General features: G+C 50.0%; 2 protein-coding genes across 2 annotated transcripts; one reads left to right on the top strand and one right to left on the bottom strand.

The window, feature by feature from the left end:
• The first annotated feature begins 222 nt into the window (after window positions 1-222).
• Window positions 223-10374, top strand: TEX28 (testis expressed 28). Its single transcript, XM_014832492.3, has 4 exons — window positions 223-316; window positions 2635-3365; window positions 9001-9136; window positions 9799-10374. Exons 1-4 carry the CDS (start codon window positions 305-307, stop codon window positions 10153-10155), a joined length of 1236 nt encoding a protein of 411 aa, XP_014687978.3. The 5' UTR covers window positions 223-304; the 3' UTR covers window positions 10156-10374.
• Window positions 10375-10631: 257 nt separating this feature from the next.
• Window positions 10632-21708, bottom strand: LOC106825615 (long-wave-sensitive opsin 1). Its single transcript, XM_044764160.2, has 6 exons — window positions 21597-21708; window positions 17326-17622; window positions 16512-16680; window positions 15163-15328; window positions 13398-13637; window positions 10632-10742 (listed from the first exon to the last, which is right to left on the bottom strand). Exons 1-6 carry the CDS (start codon window positions 21706-21708, stop codon window positions 10632-10634), a joined length of 1095 nt encoding a protein of 364 aa, XP_044620095.1.
• Window positions 21709-22138: the final 430 nt, after the last annotated feature.

The raw sequence follows: 22138 nt of genomic DNA, 5'->3' as shown, positions 1-22138 counted from the left end.
AGAGGAGGTAAACTATTTGAGTACTTTCATGTTGGAAAATGTCTTTAACCTCACAATTGACAGTTTGGGTGTAGAATTCTAGGTTGGAAAATCGTTTTTTTCCTCAAATTTGGAAGGTATTACTTCGTTGTTTTCTAGTTCCCAGTGCTGTGCTGAAATCTGAAGACATTCTGATTTCTGATTCTTTGAATGTGACCTATTTTTTTTCTCCAACAGTTATTTTCTCAGCATATTGAAGATATTATTCAGCTCTCTTCTGGATTTCGCTGATGCCATTGAGAAGTCAGCTTTCAGTCTAAGAGTCATGGTTTTAAAGGTAATCAGCTTTTTTTTTTTTTTTTTGCAGGGAAAGCCCTGAGCTGACATCTGTTGCCAATCTTCCTTTTTTTTTTTCCTCCCCAAAGCCCCAGTACATGGTTGTATATCCTAGTTGTAAGTTGTTCTAATTCTTCTATTTGAGCTGCTGCCACAGCATGGCAACTGACAGACAGGTGGTGTGGTTCTGCCACTGGGAAATGAACCCAGGCTGCCAAAGCAGTGAGCGCCGAACGTTAACCTCTAGGCCATTAGGGCTGGCTTGGTAATCAGCTTTTTTAATCTGGCTACTCTTAAGGTCTTGTGTATAGTTGTGGATCTGTTTCTGTTTTTCCTGTTTGGGATTTATTTGGCTTCTTGAATTTGCGGATTTGTGTCTTTCATCAGTTCTGGAAAGTCTTAGTGACTACTATCTCTTAAAATCTTGCTGCTGCTTCATTTTGTTTTCTCTCTGTGGCATGGCAATTAGGTTTCTTTTAGACTTTCTCACTCTATCTTCCATATCTTCTGTTTTTCAAATTTTCTATTTCTTTGTGCCTCAGTGTTGCATTCTGGATGCTTTCTTTAGCTCTGTTTTACAATTTGCTAATTCTCCAGCCTTTTCTAATCTGCTATTAAGTCTACTTATTGAACATTTTAAAGCTTTTAAAAATTGTGAAATCTGGCATATGTACATAAAGGTGCAGAAAACATCAACATACAGTTTAGGAAATAATGATAAGGTGAACATACGTTTAGCTACTACCCAGATCAAGCACCCCAGCCTTGATGTGTCTCTCTCAATCACAATCCCCTTCTCCCACCCTAGGGAGAACCACTTTCCTGATGTTTATACTTTTCTTTATAGCTTTACTGACTGTGTATGTATTCCTAAACATCATTTCATTTTGCCCACTTTTGAACTTTATATGAATGGAACCATATATAGTAGGGATTCTTCTGTGTTTGACTTCTTTTGTTCAGCTTTATGCTTGTTCATTCATATTTTCAAGGCTGTAGTTCATTTTCATTGCTGTATAGTAGTGTAATGTTGAATATGTTACACTTCACTTACACATTCTACTAGTGATGGGCAGGTGGGTTGTTTCTAGCAGTTGCCTATTAGAAACATTAGAGTACCTGTCCCCCAAGGATATACCTAAGAATGCAGTTGCTGGGCCATTTGGTATGCATGTCTTCAACTTTATGATATTACCAAATGCTTTTCCAAAGTGCTTGTACCAATTACTCTCCCACCAGGAGTGATTAAGAGTTCCTGTTGCTTCATATCCTTGCCGACATTTATTACTGTTAGTCTAAGTTTTGCCAGTCTGCTGGGTGCATAGTGCTATCACATTGCATTTTTTTAAGTTGAGGTATAATTTGCATACAGTAAAAGACACAAAACCAAGCTATCTGTTACAATGGCTTCACTCCTGATTTGCCACTGGGAAAGCATTTTCAGATCAAAAATGGTAATAAAGGCGCTTAGAATTAAAACACAGAAACAGAACAGAGAGTCCCCCTGCTCTGACCACACCTACTTCTCCTAGCTCATCACCATCCACTCTGCCCTGGTCTGCCGTGCCCCAGCTATACTGCTATGGCCATGTTTATTTTACAGATAAGAAAACTGCCCCTCCAAGTGGTTTATTAATTTGCCCAAGGTCTCAGAGTGGTAGAGTGAGGATTTGAACTGGGTTCTGTCTTGAAGGTGGTGTTCTATTATCCTTCACCATGTGAGAGGCTCATTTGTTTGTGTGACAATAGAATTTTCCACTCTGGACTGTCAGCTCTATGAGAGCAAGGAATATATCTGACTTCTATACCACATGGTGGGCGCTCAGGAAATATGTGTTGAATGAATGATTGGATTAAGGAATGAGCCTGTTAGGATGCAAATCTCCCTGCCTACCTCTTCTATCTGCCTGACAGTAGCAATACAGCAAGCCATATGGGTTAATGGGAATTTTACTCCATGTTTTACAAGAACAATTCTTTATAAAATGAGACCCACAGTGGGTAATCCTTGGAAGAGAAGTCCAAGAACGGACAGGGCAGGTGTAGAAGGGGGATTCCAGCATCTGGGGGTTGTGGTGAGGTACACCTGTAGAGCAAGGAGTTGGGTGCTGAAAAGGAGGGAGAGGGGCCTGGAAGATGAACTCACCTTCTCCAGTCTGTGTTGGGCCCATCTCAAATACACAAATCTTGCATATGTAAGTATCTGCGCATACGTAGAAGTATTTTTATAGAGCAAAGCAATAACATGTCCAATTCTTCGACTGTTTGCAGCTCACAGAAGTACCTGTTTTGTGATTTCTTATTTGTTTCCCAATGCAGGCGGAATACACCAAGAGCCCAAGTGCAACCCTCCCATCCAGTGTGCCCTCATGCAGGTCCCTGTCATCCAGTGAGGATGGCCCCAGTGGCCACTCCAGCCTCTCAGATGGGGAGCTGGCCCGGAACTTACAGGAGAGTGTCAAGCACCGCATCCTCTACCTCTCAGAGCAGCTGAGAGTGGAGAAGGCCAATAGGGACGAGAACACCATGGGCTACCTCAAGCTGGTGTCCAAAGCTGACCGGCACCAAGCCCCCCACATCCGGCAGGCCTTCGAGAAGGTGAACCAGCGTGCCTCTGCCACCATTGCCCAAATCGAGCGAAGGCTTCGCCAGTGTCACCAGCAGCTGCAGGAGCTGGAGGAGGGCTGCAGACCCAAGGGCTTAGTGCTGAAGGCAGAAAGCAGCCTGGACAACTGCGAGCAGCCCAGCAAGGAGGCCCCGTTTTTGGAGTCCTCCAAGTCGGGTAGGGAAGACTGCCTGTCCAGCAACCTGCCTGACATCGTCAGACACTTCCCTCTGCAGAGTCGCTTCCTGGCCTTGCAGCGGGGGAAATCCTCAGAGACAAAGCGTGTGGCTCAGCAGCAAAGCCTGCTGTTGCAGAAGATGGAGGAAGAACTGAAAGAAGTCAAGAAGTTCCACCTCAGCTTCCAGGTGTCCTATCGGAGCCTGAAAGAGAGGTATCTGACAGACCTGCAGGTGTCGCTGGAGTCCCTTCAGGAGGAGAGATGCAGGTGAGGCAGAGCCCCTTCTGCCACCTTGGCTCTGGGCACAGCCCCCAGGACTGTCTGTAGGAGGGGGAAAGGGAGCCAGGACTCGGGCTTGGAGAGTTAGGGGAGGTGGAGGTGGGGAGAAGCAGCTCAATGTTCCTCTTGGCGACTGGATCCCACAGTGGAGAGGGCTCGTCCCGTGCTGCACAACTGCCTGGCCTTCTGCTGGAAGACGAGGCTCCAGCTTGGGGTCCCGCCAGGTGCTCCCTGCAGCTGCCACTCTGACTGGGGTGGCAGGAGACAGCTGTGGTGGCAGTGAGCCCAGCAGGCACCCATCATCAGTCGGGGAGGCAGCCTGCCAGTCCCTCTCGGCTGGAATGACGTGTGAGGCAGGACTGGAGTCCCCTTGCCAGCCCTAATGCCCTCATCTCTGCTCATGGCTGAGCTGGGGCACAAGGTCCCATAGAGGATATTTGTTCTGAAAACGGCTGCCTTTTGGGGAATGCTTTCTCCCCACTGTGTGGTGGGTCGATTTTATTTTCATCCAAGACAAGACTCAGGGCCACCAATAGAAAAAAAAGGCAAAAGCCAAACTCAGTCTCTCCAAGGACCCCCTCCATTCCTGTTTGGCCCCTTCTCGGGGTCCCATGGGCCCTGAGGGTGCCATGCTCCCTCCCGACCACTGCAGGCTGTCACGTTGGGCACTTGCATTAGTAATCCTTCCAACAGCCCAGCTGGGAGGGAGGAACTGGCTTAGAAGAGCCAAGATTCTCAGCATTTTCATGAAAGTAAGAACTGGGGGGGAAGAGGCAAGTGGGAATCAACCCTCTTCTGTTTCTACGGGGAAATCTTACCCACATTTACACTGCTTGACAAATCCATAAAGGGTAGGGAAAGAGTATTACAGGGCAACCCACTGTCAAGTAAGATAACCAATCAGAATTACAACTTTCTTTTTGGAAGTGATTTTCGTAGGACACAGCCACCAAATCTAAAATCTTGAGACTCTTAAAAACTCCTTTGTTGAAATAACATTTCCAAGGTCAGATTTGTATAAAGCAAGACCAGGGCTCAGTGGCATTTACACATATCTTCATATGTTTCCTTGCTGCCCAGGCCAGCGGCACTGTTGTGCTATGGTAAGCTCTTAACCCCTTTCTTAGCAAGTCAGAATCTCCTAACTGGGCAGAGGAGCAGGGTGACCTTCCTTCCCCCAGACTCTGTGTGAGTTCTACAGGCTTGCACTTCTGAGCCAGCCCCCCACCCCCTCATTGGACTATGACAGGAGTGTGAACTAAACTCTGTGTTCAGCCTCTGAGATTTTCTGATTCTTGGCCACAGCAGTTAGCCTACCCTGATTAATATACATTAAAAGCAAAAAAGCAGGTCTGTAGGACTCAGATTTACCAGGAGAAATGGAGAACGGGCTGAAGATGACTTCACATAATAGCAGTGACCAGAGGGAGCACGTAGCATTGTTCACCTGTAGCATTCAGACAGACACCCACTTTACAGATGGGGCAGTGGAGTCTCAGAGAGGCACAAACCAGCCACGCAACTGGGAAGTGCACACCTGAGAGCATGTCAACACGTCCTGGCCTCGCCTTGTGGCTTCCTAAGCTAGGCGAAAGGGACACAAGAATTCATTACATTTTTAAAAAGATGTCATGTCCTTCAAATCTTTTTAAAAAGACCTTTATGTGAGCTAGATGCAGACATAGAAAAGGGCACGTGACATATGTGTTCAACTCGATGATTCGTCACCCAGTTTTCACACCTGTGTAGTCACCACCTAGGTGCCTGTGATTGTCATGTCTCCTCTGGTGCACCACAAATTGAGATTTCAAACTGAAAAGTCCTGTGATGCTCCTCACAGGTAAGCCTGTTTGGTTTCAAGAGGGCTTTTTTTTTTTTAATTAAGATGAAATTCAAAAACCATAAAATTATCTATTTTAAAGTGTACAATTTATTGGTATTGGGTGCATTGACAATGTTGTGCAACCATCACCTCTGTCTAGTTCCAGATAATTTTCATCACTCCCAAAGGAGACCCCATCACTCCCCATTCGCCCTCCCCCAGCCCCTGGTAACCGCCAGTCTGCTTTCTGTCTCTCTGGATTTATGTGTTCTGGATATTTCATGTAAATAGAATCATACGGTATGTAGTCCTTTGTGTCTGGCTTCTTTTACCCAGTGTAATTATTTTGAGATTGATCCAAATTGTGTATAGGAGCGGTTCCCTCCTTGCTCAGCACGGTTCCATTGTGTGGATGCACCACAGTTTGTTTACCCATTTGTCTGCTGCCACTTGAGGCTGTTATGAATAAAGGTGCTATGAATGTTCTCGTACAAGTCTTTTTGTGAACATATGCTTTCATATGTGGAATTGCTGGATAATAGGGTAGATGTATGTAGAACTTTTAAACTGTCAAACTGTTTTCTAACATGGTCGTACCATTTTACATTCCTACCAGGAGCGTATGGCTGTTCCAGCTGCTCCACACTCTTGCCAATACTTGGTATGGTCAGTCTTTGAAATTTCAGCCTCTTAAATTCAGCCACAACTTTGTGGGCGCTAAGCTCCAAATTGTGTCATCCTAGCCCGGGTTTTCTCAACCTCAACACTATTGACATTTTGGACAAGATCATTCTCTGTTGTGGGGGCCATCCTGTGCATTATAGGATATTTAGTAGCATCCCTGGTCTCTACCCACAAGATGCCAGTAGCACCCTGGAGGAGTTTCCTATGGCTGCCCAACAAATTACCCCAAACTTGGTGGCTTCAAACAATGGAAATTTCTTCTCTCGTAGTTCAGGAGGTCGGAGTCTGGAATCAGTTTTACTTGGCCAAAGTCAGGGTGTTGCTCCCTCTGGAGGCTCCAGGGGAGAATCCATTCCTGGCTTCTTCCGGTTTCTCGTGGCTTCTAGCTTCCTTAGCTTGTGGCTGCATCACTCCAGTCTTCAAGGCCAGCATCTGCATGTCTCTGCTCTGTCTTCACATAGCCTTCTCCTCCGTGTGTAAAAGCTCCCTCTGCCTCTCTCAGAAGGACGTGTGTGATTGCAATTAGGGCCTGCACATTTGTTCAGGAGGAGCTCCTCTGTCCCTGCCTGATCCCCCTACATCTATTTCTCCACCTTGGACTTCTCCAAGTTGCAGGCTATTAGGTTCTACCTCACTTTGCCAAAAACCAATCCTCAGATATGATAAGAATATGCTCTTTTGCAGCAACAATAAAGTTTAGGACAATTTGTATTGGAGAGGGCAGCCTTAACAGTGTAGGAAGATTTGGGGGGCATTTTGGTTGACTGGTCATCATTTTTTCTTTGTAAGAATATTTTCCAGGGTGGTCCATTTGCCTCTGCGACTGTAGGAACTGGACAGAGAGGGCTCATTGACCAATGGAGGGATAGGGAGGAGAGTCAGTCACGTTGCAGCCAGGACGCTGCTGCCAGAGGGCAAGGAGGCTGGGGGCCAGGGAGAAGGAGAGACTAAGAGAATATCTTTAGGAATTAACATCATCTTATTCAACAATCTACTCGAATACATTTAAGAATGTATTCATAAATTCTTATAAATATGTTAGTGAAGAATATACTTGTTGACTTCATATTTGTGAAGAATATATCATGAATGTATGCTTGAACATAGTTAATATCTTGAGTGTTCTTGTGGCTAGATCCTTCATGTGAATGGAAAGACAGTCATGAGGAATCTACTTTCGGGGTGGACACCCTGCAGTCTCGCCCTCTCTGTGGGCGGTAGCCTGTGCCACATTGGCAGACCACTCTCTTCTCAGCAGGGAACAGGGCAGAGACTAATGGCATATTCCTTGAAACTAATGGAATATTCAAATGCTGTTATGAACTGGCTCTTGATGAATTGGCTTTCAACAGATGGGTGTTCAGCTGATTAGCTGCCTGGGGGACATCTCCATGTAGGTGTGGGTGAAGTCCTCAAAGCAAGACCAAATTGACCTCCTCACCTCGCATTCCCTGTCTTTGCCATAGCACCATTGGTTATGCTCTCGTGCACACCAGCGCCACAGAGAACATAGGATCCCCCAGCCATTCTGTGTCCCCAGTGCGCTGCAGTACCTTTCCTCTTCTCCAGCGTCACCACTGCCCCTGCTTGGGTCAAGCCTCCCTCGCTCTTCCCTAAATGACAGTGCTGGAAGCCACCTGGCCTCTGACCTTTTGGCCCATCCTGGTGCCCAAATGAGGAACCTCAGAGTTTTTTAAAGTTATGAAATACTCCAAACCCAGGGACAATGTGGAGAATAACATAATTAACACTGTATACCCACCCCTAGCTTTCTCATATCTTAACATTTACTGTATTTGCTTCCAATCTTAGTTTTTTTATTTTATTTTAATATTTTTTTTTGCTGAGGAAGATTAGCCCTGAGCTAACATCTGTTGCCAACCCTCCTCTGTTTTTTGCTTGAGGAAGATTGGCCCTAAGTTAACATCCGTTGCCGATCTTCCTCTTTTTTTGCTTGAGGAAGATTAGCCCTGAGCTAACATCTGTGCCAGTCTTCCTCCACTTTATATGTGGGTTGCCGCCACAACATGGCTGACAAGTGGTGTAGGTCTGCACCTGGGATCCGAACCTGTGAACCCAGGCTGCAAAAGCAGAGTGTCCTGAACTTAACTACTACACCATGGGGCTGGCCCCCAATCTTATTATTTTAAGAAATAAAACTTTAAAAGATTCGTTTGAAACTCTCTCATTACCCCCAGTCCCATCCCCCTCTCGCCCACCTCACTCTCCTCCTTGGGCACATAGCTTTCCCATGCATGGTGTCACACTTTTCCTACTTACATACATAGCTATAAACAACAGGGTGTGATGTTTTGCTTGAGTTTTTTTAACAGCTCTACTGAGATAGAACTTGCATGCCATAAAACGCACCATTTTAACTGTACGTTTCCATGATCTTTAGTAAATTTACTGTTACGCAACCATTACCACAATCCAATTTTTTGTTTTTGTTTTAATAACAGCTTTATTGAGATATAATTCACATCCCATAAAATTCACCCATTTAAAGTGTACAATTCAGTGGTTTTTAGTATTTTCATGGAGCCGTGCGACCACCACCTGTATCTCATTCCAGAACATCATCATCACTCCAAAAGGAAACCGAATGCCCATAAGCAGTCACTCCCCCCCCCAGCCCCAGCACCCACTCATCTCCTTTCTGTCTCTATGGATTTGCCTCTTCTGGACCTTTCATATAAATGGAATCATGTACTATGTGGTCTTTTATGACTGCTCCATCCCTATAATCAACAGATCTTTATGGAGTAACTACTGCATGCCAAATACTGGCACTGGGGATATATATGGAATTTAATAGCATACACGGATAGTTTAGATTTTGATTTCTACAACTTCTAGTCTACCACTGTTTGTAAAGCTGTTATAAAAGAGTAACTATATATAAAAGATATATGAATATCAGTGTGTGGGGGCTGATGTGCATTTGGGGTGTTCTCAGGCAGATGTGGAGGAGGAGGCAGGGCTTGACTGGAGTTTGGGGAGAGAGGAGGAAGGTGGAATCTGAACCCAAGTCTAGTCTGGATGTAGGACCACTCACTGCCAGCACGAGCTCTGGGCAGGGTACTCAGGAGTATTACTTTCTCTTTTGCTCCCAAGACAAGCGTCAATGGAAGAACAGGTGAATGACCACTTGCAGGGGCACCTGGATGAGATTTACCGCCTCAAACAGAACCTGGCCTGCACCGAAGAGAGAATGGCCTACCTCTCCTTCGAGAGAGCCAAGGAGATATGGGTAAGAACCTCCCGGGGAGCTTGCTGAGAAATGGCCAATGAGGAGGATGGAGGGATAAGAATCAAAGGATGAGCAAGTCCTTTCTGAGACCTCCTCAAGCCAAGGAAGGAGACAGAGCCTCACACGTTTGTCTCAGAGCTGCTGGGGTCCAGTCTGGATGTTCCTGCTGCACTTCGCCCGATGCAGCTTGGCAGCTCTGAGAACTTGGGCGCTGCGGTTCTCATATTTAAGGGTGCATCAGAACTACCAGGGGCTGGGGATGTGCTGACAAGTCCCCAGGAGCTGCTGCTAGTGTGGGGAGCGCCCTCTGGGAACCCTTGCTTCTGACCTTGGGTTAGCAAGCATGGGTAAAGAGTTTCCTTCCCCTGTGATACTTAGCCTCATCCTCTTCCACACCCTCAGACCCTACGCCTGTCCTCGGTCAGCTCTCCTGGCCAGGTTCTCAGTCTCCCACCACACTGGATGAGGGAGTGTAGCCAAGTCCGATCAGACCTTTGCTGTTGCTGGACACAGGGCCCCTCCCAGGACATTTGCTCTAGGTTCTCGACTTCCTCCTAAATCTCCAGTTCACCAGCATTTGCTGTGCACCCTCGGGAATGCAGGTAAATGACCGCACTTCCCTTCTGACCTCTGGTGAGGGCGTGTGCTTTTGTCACCTACAGGAGGTCGTGGAGACTTTCAAGAGCCGTATATCCAAGCTTGAAACGCTACAGCAGGTGACTCAACTGGAAATGACGGAGAGCCTCAGGAGCCATCCCCAGGGGTTCATGCTCCGATTTGTGAGCCTGCTCCTCACACTGGTCACCATCCTCTTGGTGTTCGTCTCCACCGTGTGTGCCTGTCCCTTGCCGCTGGTGAATTCACGCCTGCGCACGTGCACCATGCTCCTGCTGATCGGGCTTGGGGCCCTGGCCTGGCAGAAGTGGCACACCATCCCCGCCATGGACTGGCAGGCCTGGGTCCCCTCCAGATGGAGACTGTATTCCAAGGACTCCAAGCCTCTCTCAGATGGGCCTTAAAGGGCCTGGGTTTACCAGCTCCTCCCGCCTTCCAGGAGTGGACGGTGTCCAGCCAGCCCTCCCCAGACAGCCACTTCTCAGCTCTCCCTTTCTTCTTCCATCCCCAGCAGCCCAGTGAGAGGTAGGGGACACCCACCTGCCTTGCTCTTCCCTTTCTCATGACCCTTCCACACCATTTGCAGACATGAGGCTTGAAAAAGATTAAAGTCTCTGGCATTCAGTGTTGCTCTTCTCTCTATGCCCTCTCACCCTCTTGTGACCCGGTGACCAAACACTCAGAGGTGCTGGTGCCCCAGGACTGCAGTGGCAGCCTCTGTGACTTTGTCTTTTTTGGCAAAGAGAAACTACATTTATTTCATAGGGATAGAGAGGCAGGGGCGGTGGGGGAGGGAGGTGGCCAGAGCCCTGGTGAGTGGGACAAGGGGTTACGTTTCTGGTAGGAAGCAGACCTTTTTGTTGTCGGGGCTGGGAGAGACTCATGCAGGTGACACTGAAGAGACAGATGAGGCCTCCGTTTTGGAGACGCTGGAGAGTTCAGAGCTATCATCCACCTTCTTCCCAAAAAGTTGCAAAATGCAGTTTCGAAACTGGCAGGAGAGAAAGTGTTATTCAGCAGAGCAGGAAGGGCCAATGCGCTATGCTAAAGCTAATGCTTGGGGGCTTCTGGGGAAGGTGTTCATTAAGTGATGACTTGACAGCTTCTCTTCTACCATTCAGAATCCTACCAGGAGAATGGAGGAAGGCTCCAGTGTTTCCTTGCTCATGGGGATGCTCTATTCCTGAGTATTTGGTTATATAAGTCATCTAATTTAGCAGCTGATGGTGACTATTGTGTCCCCCAAACAGATATGTTCAAGTCCTAGCCCCTGGAGCCTGAGAATGTGACCTTATTTGGAAATAGAGTCCTGGAAGATGTCATTAAGATATACATTACCATGAGGTCATGTTGCAGTAGGGTGCACCCTAATCCAATGACTGGTGTCCTTGTAAGAAGGGAACTTGGACACAGACACACAGACACAAAGGGAAGAAGGCCACATGAAGGTGAAGGCAGAGATCATGGTGACACGTCTACAAGTCAAAGAACACCGAGGATTGCTGGAAGCCACCGGAAGCTAGGAGAGAGGCCTGGAACAGATTCTCTCTCAGAGCCCTCGGAGGAAACGAACCCTGCCCACACCTCGATCTCAGACCTCTGGCCTCCAGAGCTGGGCAGAATAGACTTCTGCTGTCTTAAGCTGCCCAGTTTGTGCTAGTTTGTTATGGCAGCCCTAGGAAACTCATACAGTGACCAAAGATGATGCCAGCTAACGGGCCCATGCATAGAGTGACCCTTCTCTAGCATGTCTGGGAAGAGATTCAGAGGCATTTTAGTAAAAAGGAACATGATTTTCATCTTGTTTCTATTGCATCAGTTTTTTTTTTTTTAAGGAAGATTAGCCCTGATCTAACTACTGCCAATCCTCCTCTTTTTTGCTGAGGAAGACTGGCCCTGAGCTAACATCCATGCTTATCTTCCTCTACTTTATATGTGGGACGCCTGCCACAGCATGGCTTTTTGCCAAGCGGTGCCATGTCCGCACCTGGGATCCGAACTGGCGAACCCCGGGTGCCAAGAAGCGGAACGTGCGAACTTAATTGCTGGGCCACCAGGCCGGCCCCTATTCCATCAGTTTTGGAGCCAGGTCAGCACTAGGTAGACACTGGTCTAGCCACCACCTTGTCTCTTCAGCCAAGAGAGTCTTCTGGCATCTGGAAGGCCCTGCTCTTTGCTGCCTGGCTCCTAAAGAGATCCGGGCCATGTTCATTCCTCAAATTGTATTTCATATCATCAGTGAGCTAACCACAATGCTTTGAGAACACAGACCAGAGGTGTTCCCTATATATTCCAGGCCTATTCTTGACTCCTTCCAGCATCAAAACTCTCAAAAATAAAAAACACAGTTGTTGAAATCAATAACATAAGAAATGGGCTGAACAGCAGAATTGACTCAGCTGAAAAGCTGACAGATGAGGCTGAGGAATTCCTTCAACGTCTCCCTTCTGAGCACCTACTCCACGCCAGACTGTGTCTGAGGGGATCAGCAAAATTCCCTGTCCTCATGGAGCTCCATCCCAGAAAGTTCTCAGAATGCAACAGGAAAGGATAACAATGTGGAAAGGGTGAAAGCACAGTTTGAACGCCTGGAGAGGTCCAGAAGTGCAGACATCTGTCCAGGAGGGGGAGTTCCGGAAAGGGCAAATGGAAAGACTCAGGTAAAGACAGTACTTGGCAAGGTAGCCTAGGATTCCTCAAACAAAAGCCAGGCCTAAAACGAGACAGGAAATGGGTCAGGGGTAGAACTACACTCTGGGGGTTGGGGTGCCAATAGTGGAGTCCTGGGGAATCAATTGTGGAACTAGTCCTACTTAATAGTTAAATGTTACCCCCCAAGTGCAGGCTTAATGAACCCCACAGAGAGTCAGGGCCAGATGGGAGTGGGGAGCCCTGGGGCAACTGTAAACGGGGGAGCAGGGAAGGGCCGGCTGGAAGGAATGCACTGGGTCTGGTGAAATGTGAAGCCCCTGCAGTGGCAGTATTTCTGTATTTCTGACTTGTGGACCTTTCTGGTCACATTGCAGCTGTCCCTTAATGAAGTGGATGTGAGGGAGTCCAGGAAGAATAGGGCGCATTGCACTTGGAAGGTGATGGGCCTTAATGGTCACCTGTAACCAACCAAGAGGTCTGGGAGTTGTGGGCAGTTTGCTGCTGAGGCCCAGTATGCCAGCCCATGATGGTTGCCATCTGGCAAGACCTTGGGCGGGACCGCAGTGTGTCCCTCCTGAACTAACTCATAAAGTCATGAAAGCCACAAGTCAGGGTGTCCTTGTCAGAGTTAGGATTTGAAGATGGAAAGATCAGGTTGAGAGAAGAGTTGTGCCTATAAAATCCAGAAGGGCACCCCTAGGGTCACTGTGGAAGTGTTCAGGCAGTCCTTGGGTTTGAGCTCCAGGCCAGCCCTGAGGCCAAGAAAGGGAAAAGCCTGCAGCACACAGTGCACTGCAGGAAATGCCCATGCTCAGGCCAAGACTGTAACAGAATCCAGAGGGAGGGCTGGCTCAGGCTGGGTCATGTACTGAGCCTTCTCCAGTCATTGTCCTGGAGGTCATCAGACTCCTCCCAGACACGATTCCAGGTGGGAGCCATAACTGAGCTCTTCTGGGGTCTATTTCTAGTTTGCTCTGCCAATGGTGTGACTTACCTGTCGGTTCATAAAGACATAAATAATGGGGTTGTAGATAGTGGCACTTTTGGCGAAGTAGGCTGGTAGGGCGGCCACCAGAGGGTGGAAGGCGTAGCCAGGGTGGGCAGCAGCGAAGCATGCAAAGAAGGTGTAGGGCCCCCAGCAGAGGCAGAATGCGAAGACCATCACCATCACCATGCGTGTCACCTCCTTCTCTGCCTTCTGGGTGGACTCGGATTCTTTCTGCTGCTTCGCCACCTGGGGGAAACAGAGAGTCATGCCCAAGGACAGTGAGTGGGAGAGTGCCTCAGGGCTCTGTATCCAAGGGGACTCCATGTCGCTATTGCTTGGGCAGCGAGTCGGGGAGGCAGCGAGAGGCGGTTGGCCCAGGGATGGGGAGTTGTGGGGAGAAGGACATGGGCTCACCTGCTACAGCACCCCCACCAGCTAGCAGCCAGCTCCCACCTGAATGATACATGACTGGCCTGGCCTTGCAGGAGGAGCTCATGCAGGCTTCAAGATAATGCAGCTGGGCCTGGCTAAGACGTCCCTGAGCCAGGGCCTTCCGAGCTCTTGGCTTACCTTGGCTCCCATGAGGAGTTTGAGAGGGAGCTAAGGAGGCCGTTCTTAGTCTCACTTGGTCCTTTATCAGTGTCCCCTCCCATGCTCGGGTCTGAGGGGCTGGGTGGGAGATGACACAGAGGCCAGCCACCGCCTGCTGTGGGCAGGGACTGACGGCAGGCAGCCGAGCGGGGATGGGGAGTAGCCGTGAGGGCTGGGAGCAGGTTTTGGAGCCTGGGCTCCACAGCCCAGAGCTAACACGGCCCAAGCCATGGTTGGATACCTGCAGGAGTCAGCCAAGTTGGTTCTGATCCCTGACCACCACCGAGGTGAGGGGAGGAAGAAGGGGGGCAAATCACAGGCTGAAGACAGTGAAGTGAGGGGAGCTGATCTCAAGTCCATGGCCTCCACTCTAGAAAGAGTTTGTAAACACATGCTGATCTGATTGTGGGCACAAGCAGCTTCATATAGAGAAGGCACCATCCCAAAAGGCCTTCTACTGCCTGTGCCAAGCAAGATCCCAACAGAAAAAGATGGCACAGCCAGATCAAGTTAATTGCAGGTGAATTGATTGACAAAGGGACAACTTACCTATGCTGTTTGGGGGACCACAAGGGGAGAACAGAGCTCTCAGCACCCCAGGACCCAATCTCACTGTCCTGCCTTGCTCTGATTTCCTGCAGGGGCTCCCCAGTGGTAGCCCAGCCTGCGTGGGTTGGGGGGCGATAGGGGGATGGGGCATGGCTGTGGACCAGATCAGCTTCCCAGGGTGGAGAGTGGAGAGTGGGTCTGAGAGCAAGTGGTACACGTGAATCCACTCCTCAGCCTGCCCCGACAGCCCCATGAAGGGAACAAGGGCACTCTGGTGGCCGCCTTTTTAAGACACCCCTTGATTTACTTGCAGGTTTCACTGGCAGATCTGGCCGGCTGCGCTCCATTGTTGGGAGAGGCAGGCTTTCCACCCTGGGGAGACCTGTCCAGGCTCAGGAGGAAATGCGGCTCTGCTGCCTTATTGGGCCTCTTCCTGAAGGGGGGTGCGGGGAGTAGTCCCTTCCCATCCCACAGAGGCGAAGACAAGGGAACCAGGATTGCAACTGCAGCCCCAAAGGAACTGCCGGATTCACATCTGGTTTAGGGGCAGGAGAGAGGACTGGGTGATCCTCTGTCCCAGCCTAGACATCCTACCAGCCTGGGGTGGAGCCAGAAGGGCACGGGGGCTTACCGCTCGGATGGCCAGCCACACTTGGAGGTAGCAGAGCACAATGACGCTGAGGGGGATGATGCAGCACGTGATCATGAGGACGATCATGTAAGACTGCACCCCAGGGTATGAGCTGCCGCTGAACACATCTGGGCCGCATGAAGTCTTCAGGCCATGGGGCCAGTATCTGGAAAGAAGGGCAGGCAGCTCATCCAGATGCAGGCAGGGCAACCTGGGCCCCCCACCCCCACCCCCACCCCCGCCACAGCCAGGCATACCACTGACTTGGGTAGGGTTGTTAGATTTTTTTATTGAGGTGAAATTCACATTCTGTGAATTAACCATTTTTGAAGTGAACAATTCAGAGGTATTTAGTACATTCACAGTGTTGTGCAACACCGCTTCTATCTAGTTCCAGAACATTTTCATCACCGCAAAAGGAAACACTCGGGTAGGATTTTGGTAAATCCTTATCCATTTTTAGGTCTCATGTGCCCCCCCCTTTTTTTTTTACTGTGGTAAAATACAGATAACTTAATTATGTGGTTTGCTACATTCACAGTGTTGTGCACTCATCACCACTATCTGGTTCCAGAACATTTTCATCACCCCAATCACATCACCTTTTTACAAAGGGTGGGTGAGGTGCCCTCTGGCCTTCTAAGAACACCTGTGAATGCCTGAATTGCCTCTCCGGGGTCTATTAGGCAGCCACTGTAATACAGGGGCTTGCTCCCAGGGAGGCTCTGAGAAAGAAAAAGCATTCCCTCTCCGAACACCACGAGGACTTATTCCCAAGCTCGCAGTGGAAGACAGGGACATGCAGCGTCCTTGTCTCATCGTTACTGCTCTAACGGCTGAGCTACTTATGCAGAAATTTGGGTCTTCCCCCAAAGAAGCAGCCTGGCTAGGACACAGCTGACCTATAGGCCCAGGTGTACCTACAATCCAAGCAGCCTCTGAAAGGGGGGCCCCTCAGAATGTGCAAGAAAGTGGCCTGGGGCAGAGGGGGCAAGAGAAACCTGGAATCCAAGCATGCCCTGCTTTCCCTTACAGCCGTGCCCATGGCCTGAGCTCGTCAGCGTTTCTCTGTGCACTCCTGTGAGCTGCTCACACTTGGGAGAAACAGACCCTTCCAGAGGCTCGGAGACCACAGGGCCCATTTCCCTGCCGCAACCAGGCAGATTCATAGACACTGCACGCTCGCACAGGTCTCAGGGAGAGGCAGGTCCATCCTTGTTTTACTCATAGGTCCACAGAGGTCAAGACACAGGAAGCAATTTGCCCTGAGGTCATAGAGGGAATCACAAGTCTGACCCTCCCCGCACTGTCCTAAAGGAGCCGCCTTCCTGGCACCCTGGCATCCTTACCTGCTCCAACCAAAGATGGGCGGGGCCGTCCACACAGCAGCCCAGATCCAGGAGAAGGCAATGCCTGCGACAGCCAGCTTGGCATCAAATCTCACATTGCCAAAGGGCTTGCAGACCACCATCCACCTCTCCCAGGAAATGATAGCCAGGGACCAGAGACCTGTGATCCCTGCAGGGGAGATCAGACAGACAAGGGCTTTGAGCCTCAAATGTCACTTCTTCCATCCAGACCAGCCAACAGTTTTCAAGATGGAGAAGCATCCCCCCACCGACCTGCAAAACCTAATTCTCCAAAAAGTGTTTTCAGGCCCAGGGGCAGTGGGTCTCTTGTCAATTTCTTCCTCTAACACCTGCTTTCCCCGTTCCTTCGCCACTGGACCTGTACCTCGTCTCTCCTTCCCCCCTCTGATTGGGTCTCTTCGCCTGATTTGAGTGGGAGTTTTGTCTGGGGTGTGCAGAGCCCTCCCCTCCCACATTGTTCTGGTATTATCTGGCTCTATATCTGTCTCCTCCCATGCCAGCTGCATGGCCCCAAACTGGCTGTCCTCAGGCAGAGCCTATCTCAGAGTAGGCACTCAGGGTGTATTGGACTCAAGCAAGCTGAATGTAAGTGGGTGCTCAGATGGAAGCCTCCAGAACCCTGCAAGCCCTCCCACCTCCATGATGACCCCGGCCCTGCTTCCCCTGCAGGTCTGTCTCTCTTCAAATATGTGCCTTGCACATGCACCGCAAGTATATCTGGAGGTTTTCCATGTGTTTCCTTTACTCACGGCAGGCTGGGTCTTCCCTGGGCCTGGGCCCCCAGCTGACTTACCACACAGGGAGACGGTGTAGCCCTCTACAACACACATAGGGTGGCCCAGCACAAAATAGCCATAGATTTGGTTCACAATGCTGATGGTGCTGGCAATGATGGTCTCTGCCAGGTCAGCAACCGCCAAGTTCACCAAGATCCAGTTCAGAGGGTGGCGCAGCTTCTTGAACCTCATGGTGGCCGCCAGCACAAGCCCGTTAGTAAAGACTGACGCGATGACCACAAAGATCATCCAAGCGCTGGTGACGTGGTACACCCATCTGGGAGCGATGTGGTAATTGGGGCCTTCAAAGGGGTCTGGAGGCAGGAGGTACAGAGTCGGGAGAGGAGCTGGGCAGCAGCGTTACCTACCTGTATGGCTACTCCATCCCACCACTCCTTGCCCCATCAGAGCCTCCCCTTCAACCTTCCTACCCTCTTGCCCACTGCCCTGGCCTGCAATGGGCTCTTTCCTTCTAGCTTTGTTCATCTGCAAACAACCTTCCCTCCATCCTCTCTCAGGCCAAAGGCTTTGGGCTGCTAGACACCCGTATGGGCATCCTAGAACTTAACCAAGCAGAACTCCTCATCATCTCTGCTGGGTATCACTTCCTGAGCTGACTCACCAGGCCAGCCCCCTGGAGTGCCTAACCCCCAGTGCCTCAGAATGTGACCTTATTTGAAGATAGGGTCTTTACAGAGTGATCAAGTTAAAGTGAGGTCATTAGAGTGGGCCCGAATCCAATAGGACTGGAGTCCTTATAAAAAGGGGAAAGGTGGACACACAGACACACACATACAGGGAGAAGGCCATGTGAAGATGAAAACCAGAGATCAAGGTGATGCTTCCACAAGCCAAGGAATACCACAGATTGCCGGCGACCACCAGAAGCTAGGGGAGAGGCCCAGAGCAGAGTCTCCCTCACAGCCCCCAGGAGCCAACCTTGCCCACTCCTTGATCTCGGACTACTGGCTTCCAGAACTGGGAGAGGAGACATTTCTGTTGTTTAAGCTGCCCAGTTTGTGGTAAATGTCATGGAAGTCCTAGGAAACACACACAGAATGAAAAGGGAGGAGTGACTCCCCTTTATTGTCACACAGTGGCTCTCCACCTCTCTGTGTTGGAAGAAACTTTTTCACCACCATCACTTGTGGCAGAATACCTGTAGGGGCTATGAGCCACAGTGCCCACTGCCTTATTATCGGGCCTCATGGTACAGAGTCCCTCAATTCACCAGGACCCTTTAGCTGTGTGTTACAAAAACCCAACTCAAACCAGTTTAGGAAAAATGGGGATTTCTTGGGTCCCACAGCTAGGAGGGGCGGGGTAAATCTCACCCTTAGTGCAATTGGATCCCACAGCAGCCATGACACCCCAACACTCTGTCACCCTTGCTCAGCTCTGCTCCCCTCTGTGCACGGGCCTCATTCGCCCCTACCACAGGGAGCTCCCAGAAACCCATCAACAATGTGTGCAACCACGCCAGATGGCACAGGCTCCCCAGGGACAGACCTTTGACTGCTCCAGACCCGAGTGGTACCAGTGTCTGTGCAGAAGGGAGCAGAGTGAAGCAAGGGGGCTGCCAGAGAGCCTCCAAACTGCCAACAGATCTCCAGAAAGTACAATGGGTTAGTTTGAGAACAGCAGCTGGAACCGAGAGGTCTTTGGAACACTGCAGCTTGCAGGCAAGTGCACGGAGCTGGAACAGTTTCAAAATGAGGCAGCTGGAGCATCCTTCCCGGGCAACCCACGGAGTCCCAATTGGGCAAGGCAGGGGCAAGGGCCATGCGCCATGCGGGAGGGGACAGGAGCGCTCTGAATGTAGGAGGCCTCAGAGGGAGAGGCCTCTGGCAGTGCAACCAGAGCAGGTGACTCGGCTTGCCCCTCCCTCCTGAAAGTTCCGGGACTCCTTTCAGGAAGAAATGAGCACAAGAAGGGCATCACAGTTAACTCCCAGGCAAAGGGATTCTAAGGAATACAGAGAAGGAGGGGCCTGGGAGTGGGGGTGGGCAGGGAAGCACAATTTCTTTGAATATACCTTGTTTTCTAGACTTAAATTTGGAATCTTGTAAATATTTTATTACATGATTATAAAACAAGATTACAATTTAGAAAGCAATTCCTCAAAATCAAAAATAAAACAAATGGACTTAAATGCATGTCCATTAGGTGGCATGATGACAAAGAGAAGGACTATTTTAAGGGACTTGACTTCTTGAACCTGGTGGCATGTACCTGATGGATGAAAAGACCTGGCCAAATGCTGTGGTTTTGATAATCATGTTGTTGATGGTAGTGTTGGTGTCGTTAATCTGAGACCATTGTGAATGTGTGTGAAATAAAGCAAATGAGTAATTAAATGATACTCTAATTCTAATTCTATCCAAAGCCCTTGAGAATAGGATTCTTAGTGGGAGAGAATGGAGATACAGAGGTCAAACTCAACTGGCTCCACTGGGGAACCAAATCATTCTTTTGAAATGGGAGAAATAAAAGGAAAGAATCAAGCGTTCTCCTGCCTTTCCCGTACACACTGTACCCCTGGGAACCCAATAGTAGACGAGGGCATGTTTCTCTCTATTGAAGTAGTCCAGCTGATAGATCAAGACAGGGTAAGAGAGTCAGAATGTCACCACTTTGCAATCCTCAGTGGTTTAATGGGTCCAGGCATCGAGCTTCAGCAGCTGCCGACTCCCTGAAAAAAAGGATGTGCTCCTAACAGAGCGGTCTTGCCAAAACACCCGGCAAATGCAACTGGCCGCCCAGTGGACCTGCAGATCAGCTGCCAGTCTACAGAAACGTGTGACCAAGGCGGTGGGAGGGGCGTGTGAAGCCATGGGCAGAGTCTGAAGCAGGCAAGTTCAGGGACAAACAGCTCATTTTCCTCAACAAATAAACTGCAAGGAGGTCGAGGGGGAACCTCCAAATTCAAATAGGGCGAAGAGACATAGCGACCATTCTGAGCTTGTGGACCTTATCTGAGCCCTGATTCAGGCAAAGTGAAAACATGTATGACCTTTTTTTAAACACTGACTAGGAGATTCGATGATATCGAGGCAATGTTACCTTTTAGGTGTGACGATGGCATTGTGGTTACATTTGTTAAAGAGTTTTTTCCTCTTAGAGGTACAACAGAAGAGTCACAGAGGAAATGTGATGTCTTGGATCTGCTACCAGAAATCAGGGGAGGGCTGAGAGGAAGGCGTTACAGACGAAATAGGACAAGTGACGGACCCCTGGGAGTGTATTATACCTTCCCCTCTACTTTGGTAGATATTTGAACTTTTGAAAAAAAAAAACAACTTACAAAAAGGAATCTTGGGCACCGACGAAGCCCCAGGGGCCTCCAGGGAGAGCCTTGTTGCATCTCCATCAAGGACATTCTGGGGCGCCAACAAGCAGATGGAGGCGAACTTCAGGATTCTCAACCAGTTTGGCCCAGGAACCCTGTTGCTGATCACTGCCCTGGCCGTCAAGGAGCTGGTGTGGCTTCTGGAAACCACGGCATGTGAGGCACTCTTGAAGGAACCAAAGGTCTTTGGCTTGGAGGAGGGACCCGGGGAGGGGGCCAGGAGCTGGGGGTCACTAGGGTCCTCAGCTCTTTGAAGGGCTCACATGCAAAGCTTTTTAACTGGGCTGTTCCCAGGGCAGAAGTCAGGCTGCCTTGACACAGTTGTCAGCTTTCTGTCGGGACAGCTCGCAGCAGAAAGGCTGCCCTGGGAGCCAAGCGAAGCTCTTCTCCCAGAGTGTGCAGCCAAAGGCTGTGGGCTGGACGCGGAGTAGAACAAGATGACCGCTACAGTCTCTTCCTACCCTAAGGTTCTAAAGGTCACTCACCCTCCTCCAGGCTACCCCCGTCCGCCTCCCTCCTCCTTTCGGCTTCGGGAGAAGCAAAGGTGGGTCAGACCCAGCTCCTGCCCCAGGAAGCTCAGGGCAGCTCCGCCAGATAGATGAAGCAGAGTTGAAAGTAATGAGTGCTCACTAGCAGTACAGGGTCACAAGGAAAGAGTTAATAAACTTTCCTGGGACAGGGATTCTCAAGGTGTCCGGGAAGCCTCTGTGGTTTGAAGGTGCATATCGATATTACGATATCTTTTATATTCAGAAAGGAACCCCCCATTCACGTCATCCTAAGAACTAAGGGAGAAGACCATTTCACAATGTGCAGAAGAGAGACTCTCTCAGGTTGGGTGGGTGGCCGATGGCCCCCTGTATGGCCACTCAGGCCTAGTGTCCCAGGAGGGCCACTCCGGGCAGTGTGACCCAGCCTCCACGGCGCCTGCTCGCTCACCTCTGGTGGCGTTGTTGTTGGTGTAGGTGAAGATGCTCGCCTGGGTGCTGTCCTCAAAGCCGGCCTGCGGCTGCCCACCTGCAAGCTTTTGGGGGCCCCACCGCTGGGCCATGGCTCCAGAAAGCCCTGTCCCCGATGCCCGCCAGCCCTGGTGCTGCCAGGGGGTCAGGGCGCTTTATATCAGCCTGCGGGATCAGCCCAGGCCTTCTCACCTTAAAAGCCCCCAAACCCTTCCCCATCTGATCTCTTAATTGGGCCCGAGACTTAGACCTCCTCCTCCCCCACCCCTCGCCTCTTTGCTCCTAAGGCAAGCCCACAAGGGCAGCTCAGAGGGATTTTCTGGGAACCGAACTTGGAGCCCTGGCTTTCAGAGGTGGTTGTGGGAGCTACCGTGAGTCCTTGCTCCCATTTACATGTCCCCTGTTCCCTTCTACTGTGTGGCACCTGCTCTTAGGTCAGGGGAGCCCAAGGGCCAGGATTTTCAGACTGAAGTGTGGGTAGGGAAGCAGCCCAGAGTCCAAATCTGCCTTTCCCATCTGGTT

The sequence above is a fragment of the Equus asinus genome, chromosome X (genome assembly GCF_041296235.1).
Source record: "Equus asinus isolate D_3611 breed Donkey chromosome X, EquAss-T2T_v2, whole genome shotgun sequence".
In the NCBI taxonomy this organism is placed as follows: domain Eukaryota; kingdom Metazoa; phylum Chordata; class Mammalia; order Perissodactyla; family Equidae; genus Equus; species Equus asinus.
Note: the sequence above shows the minus strand (reverse complement) of the source record. Positions and strands in the feature narration are given on the sequence as shown.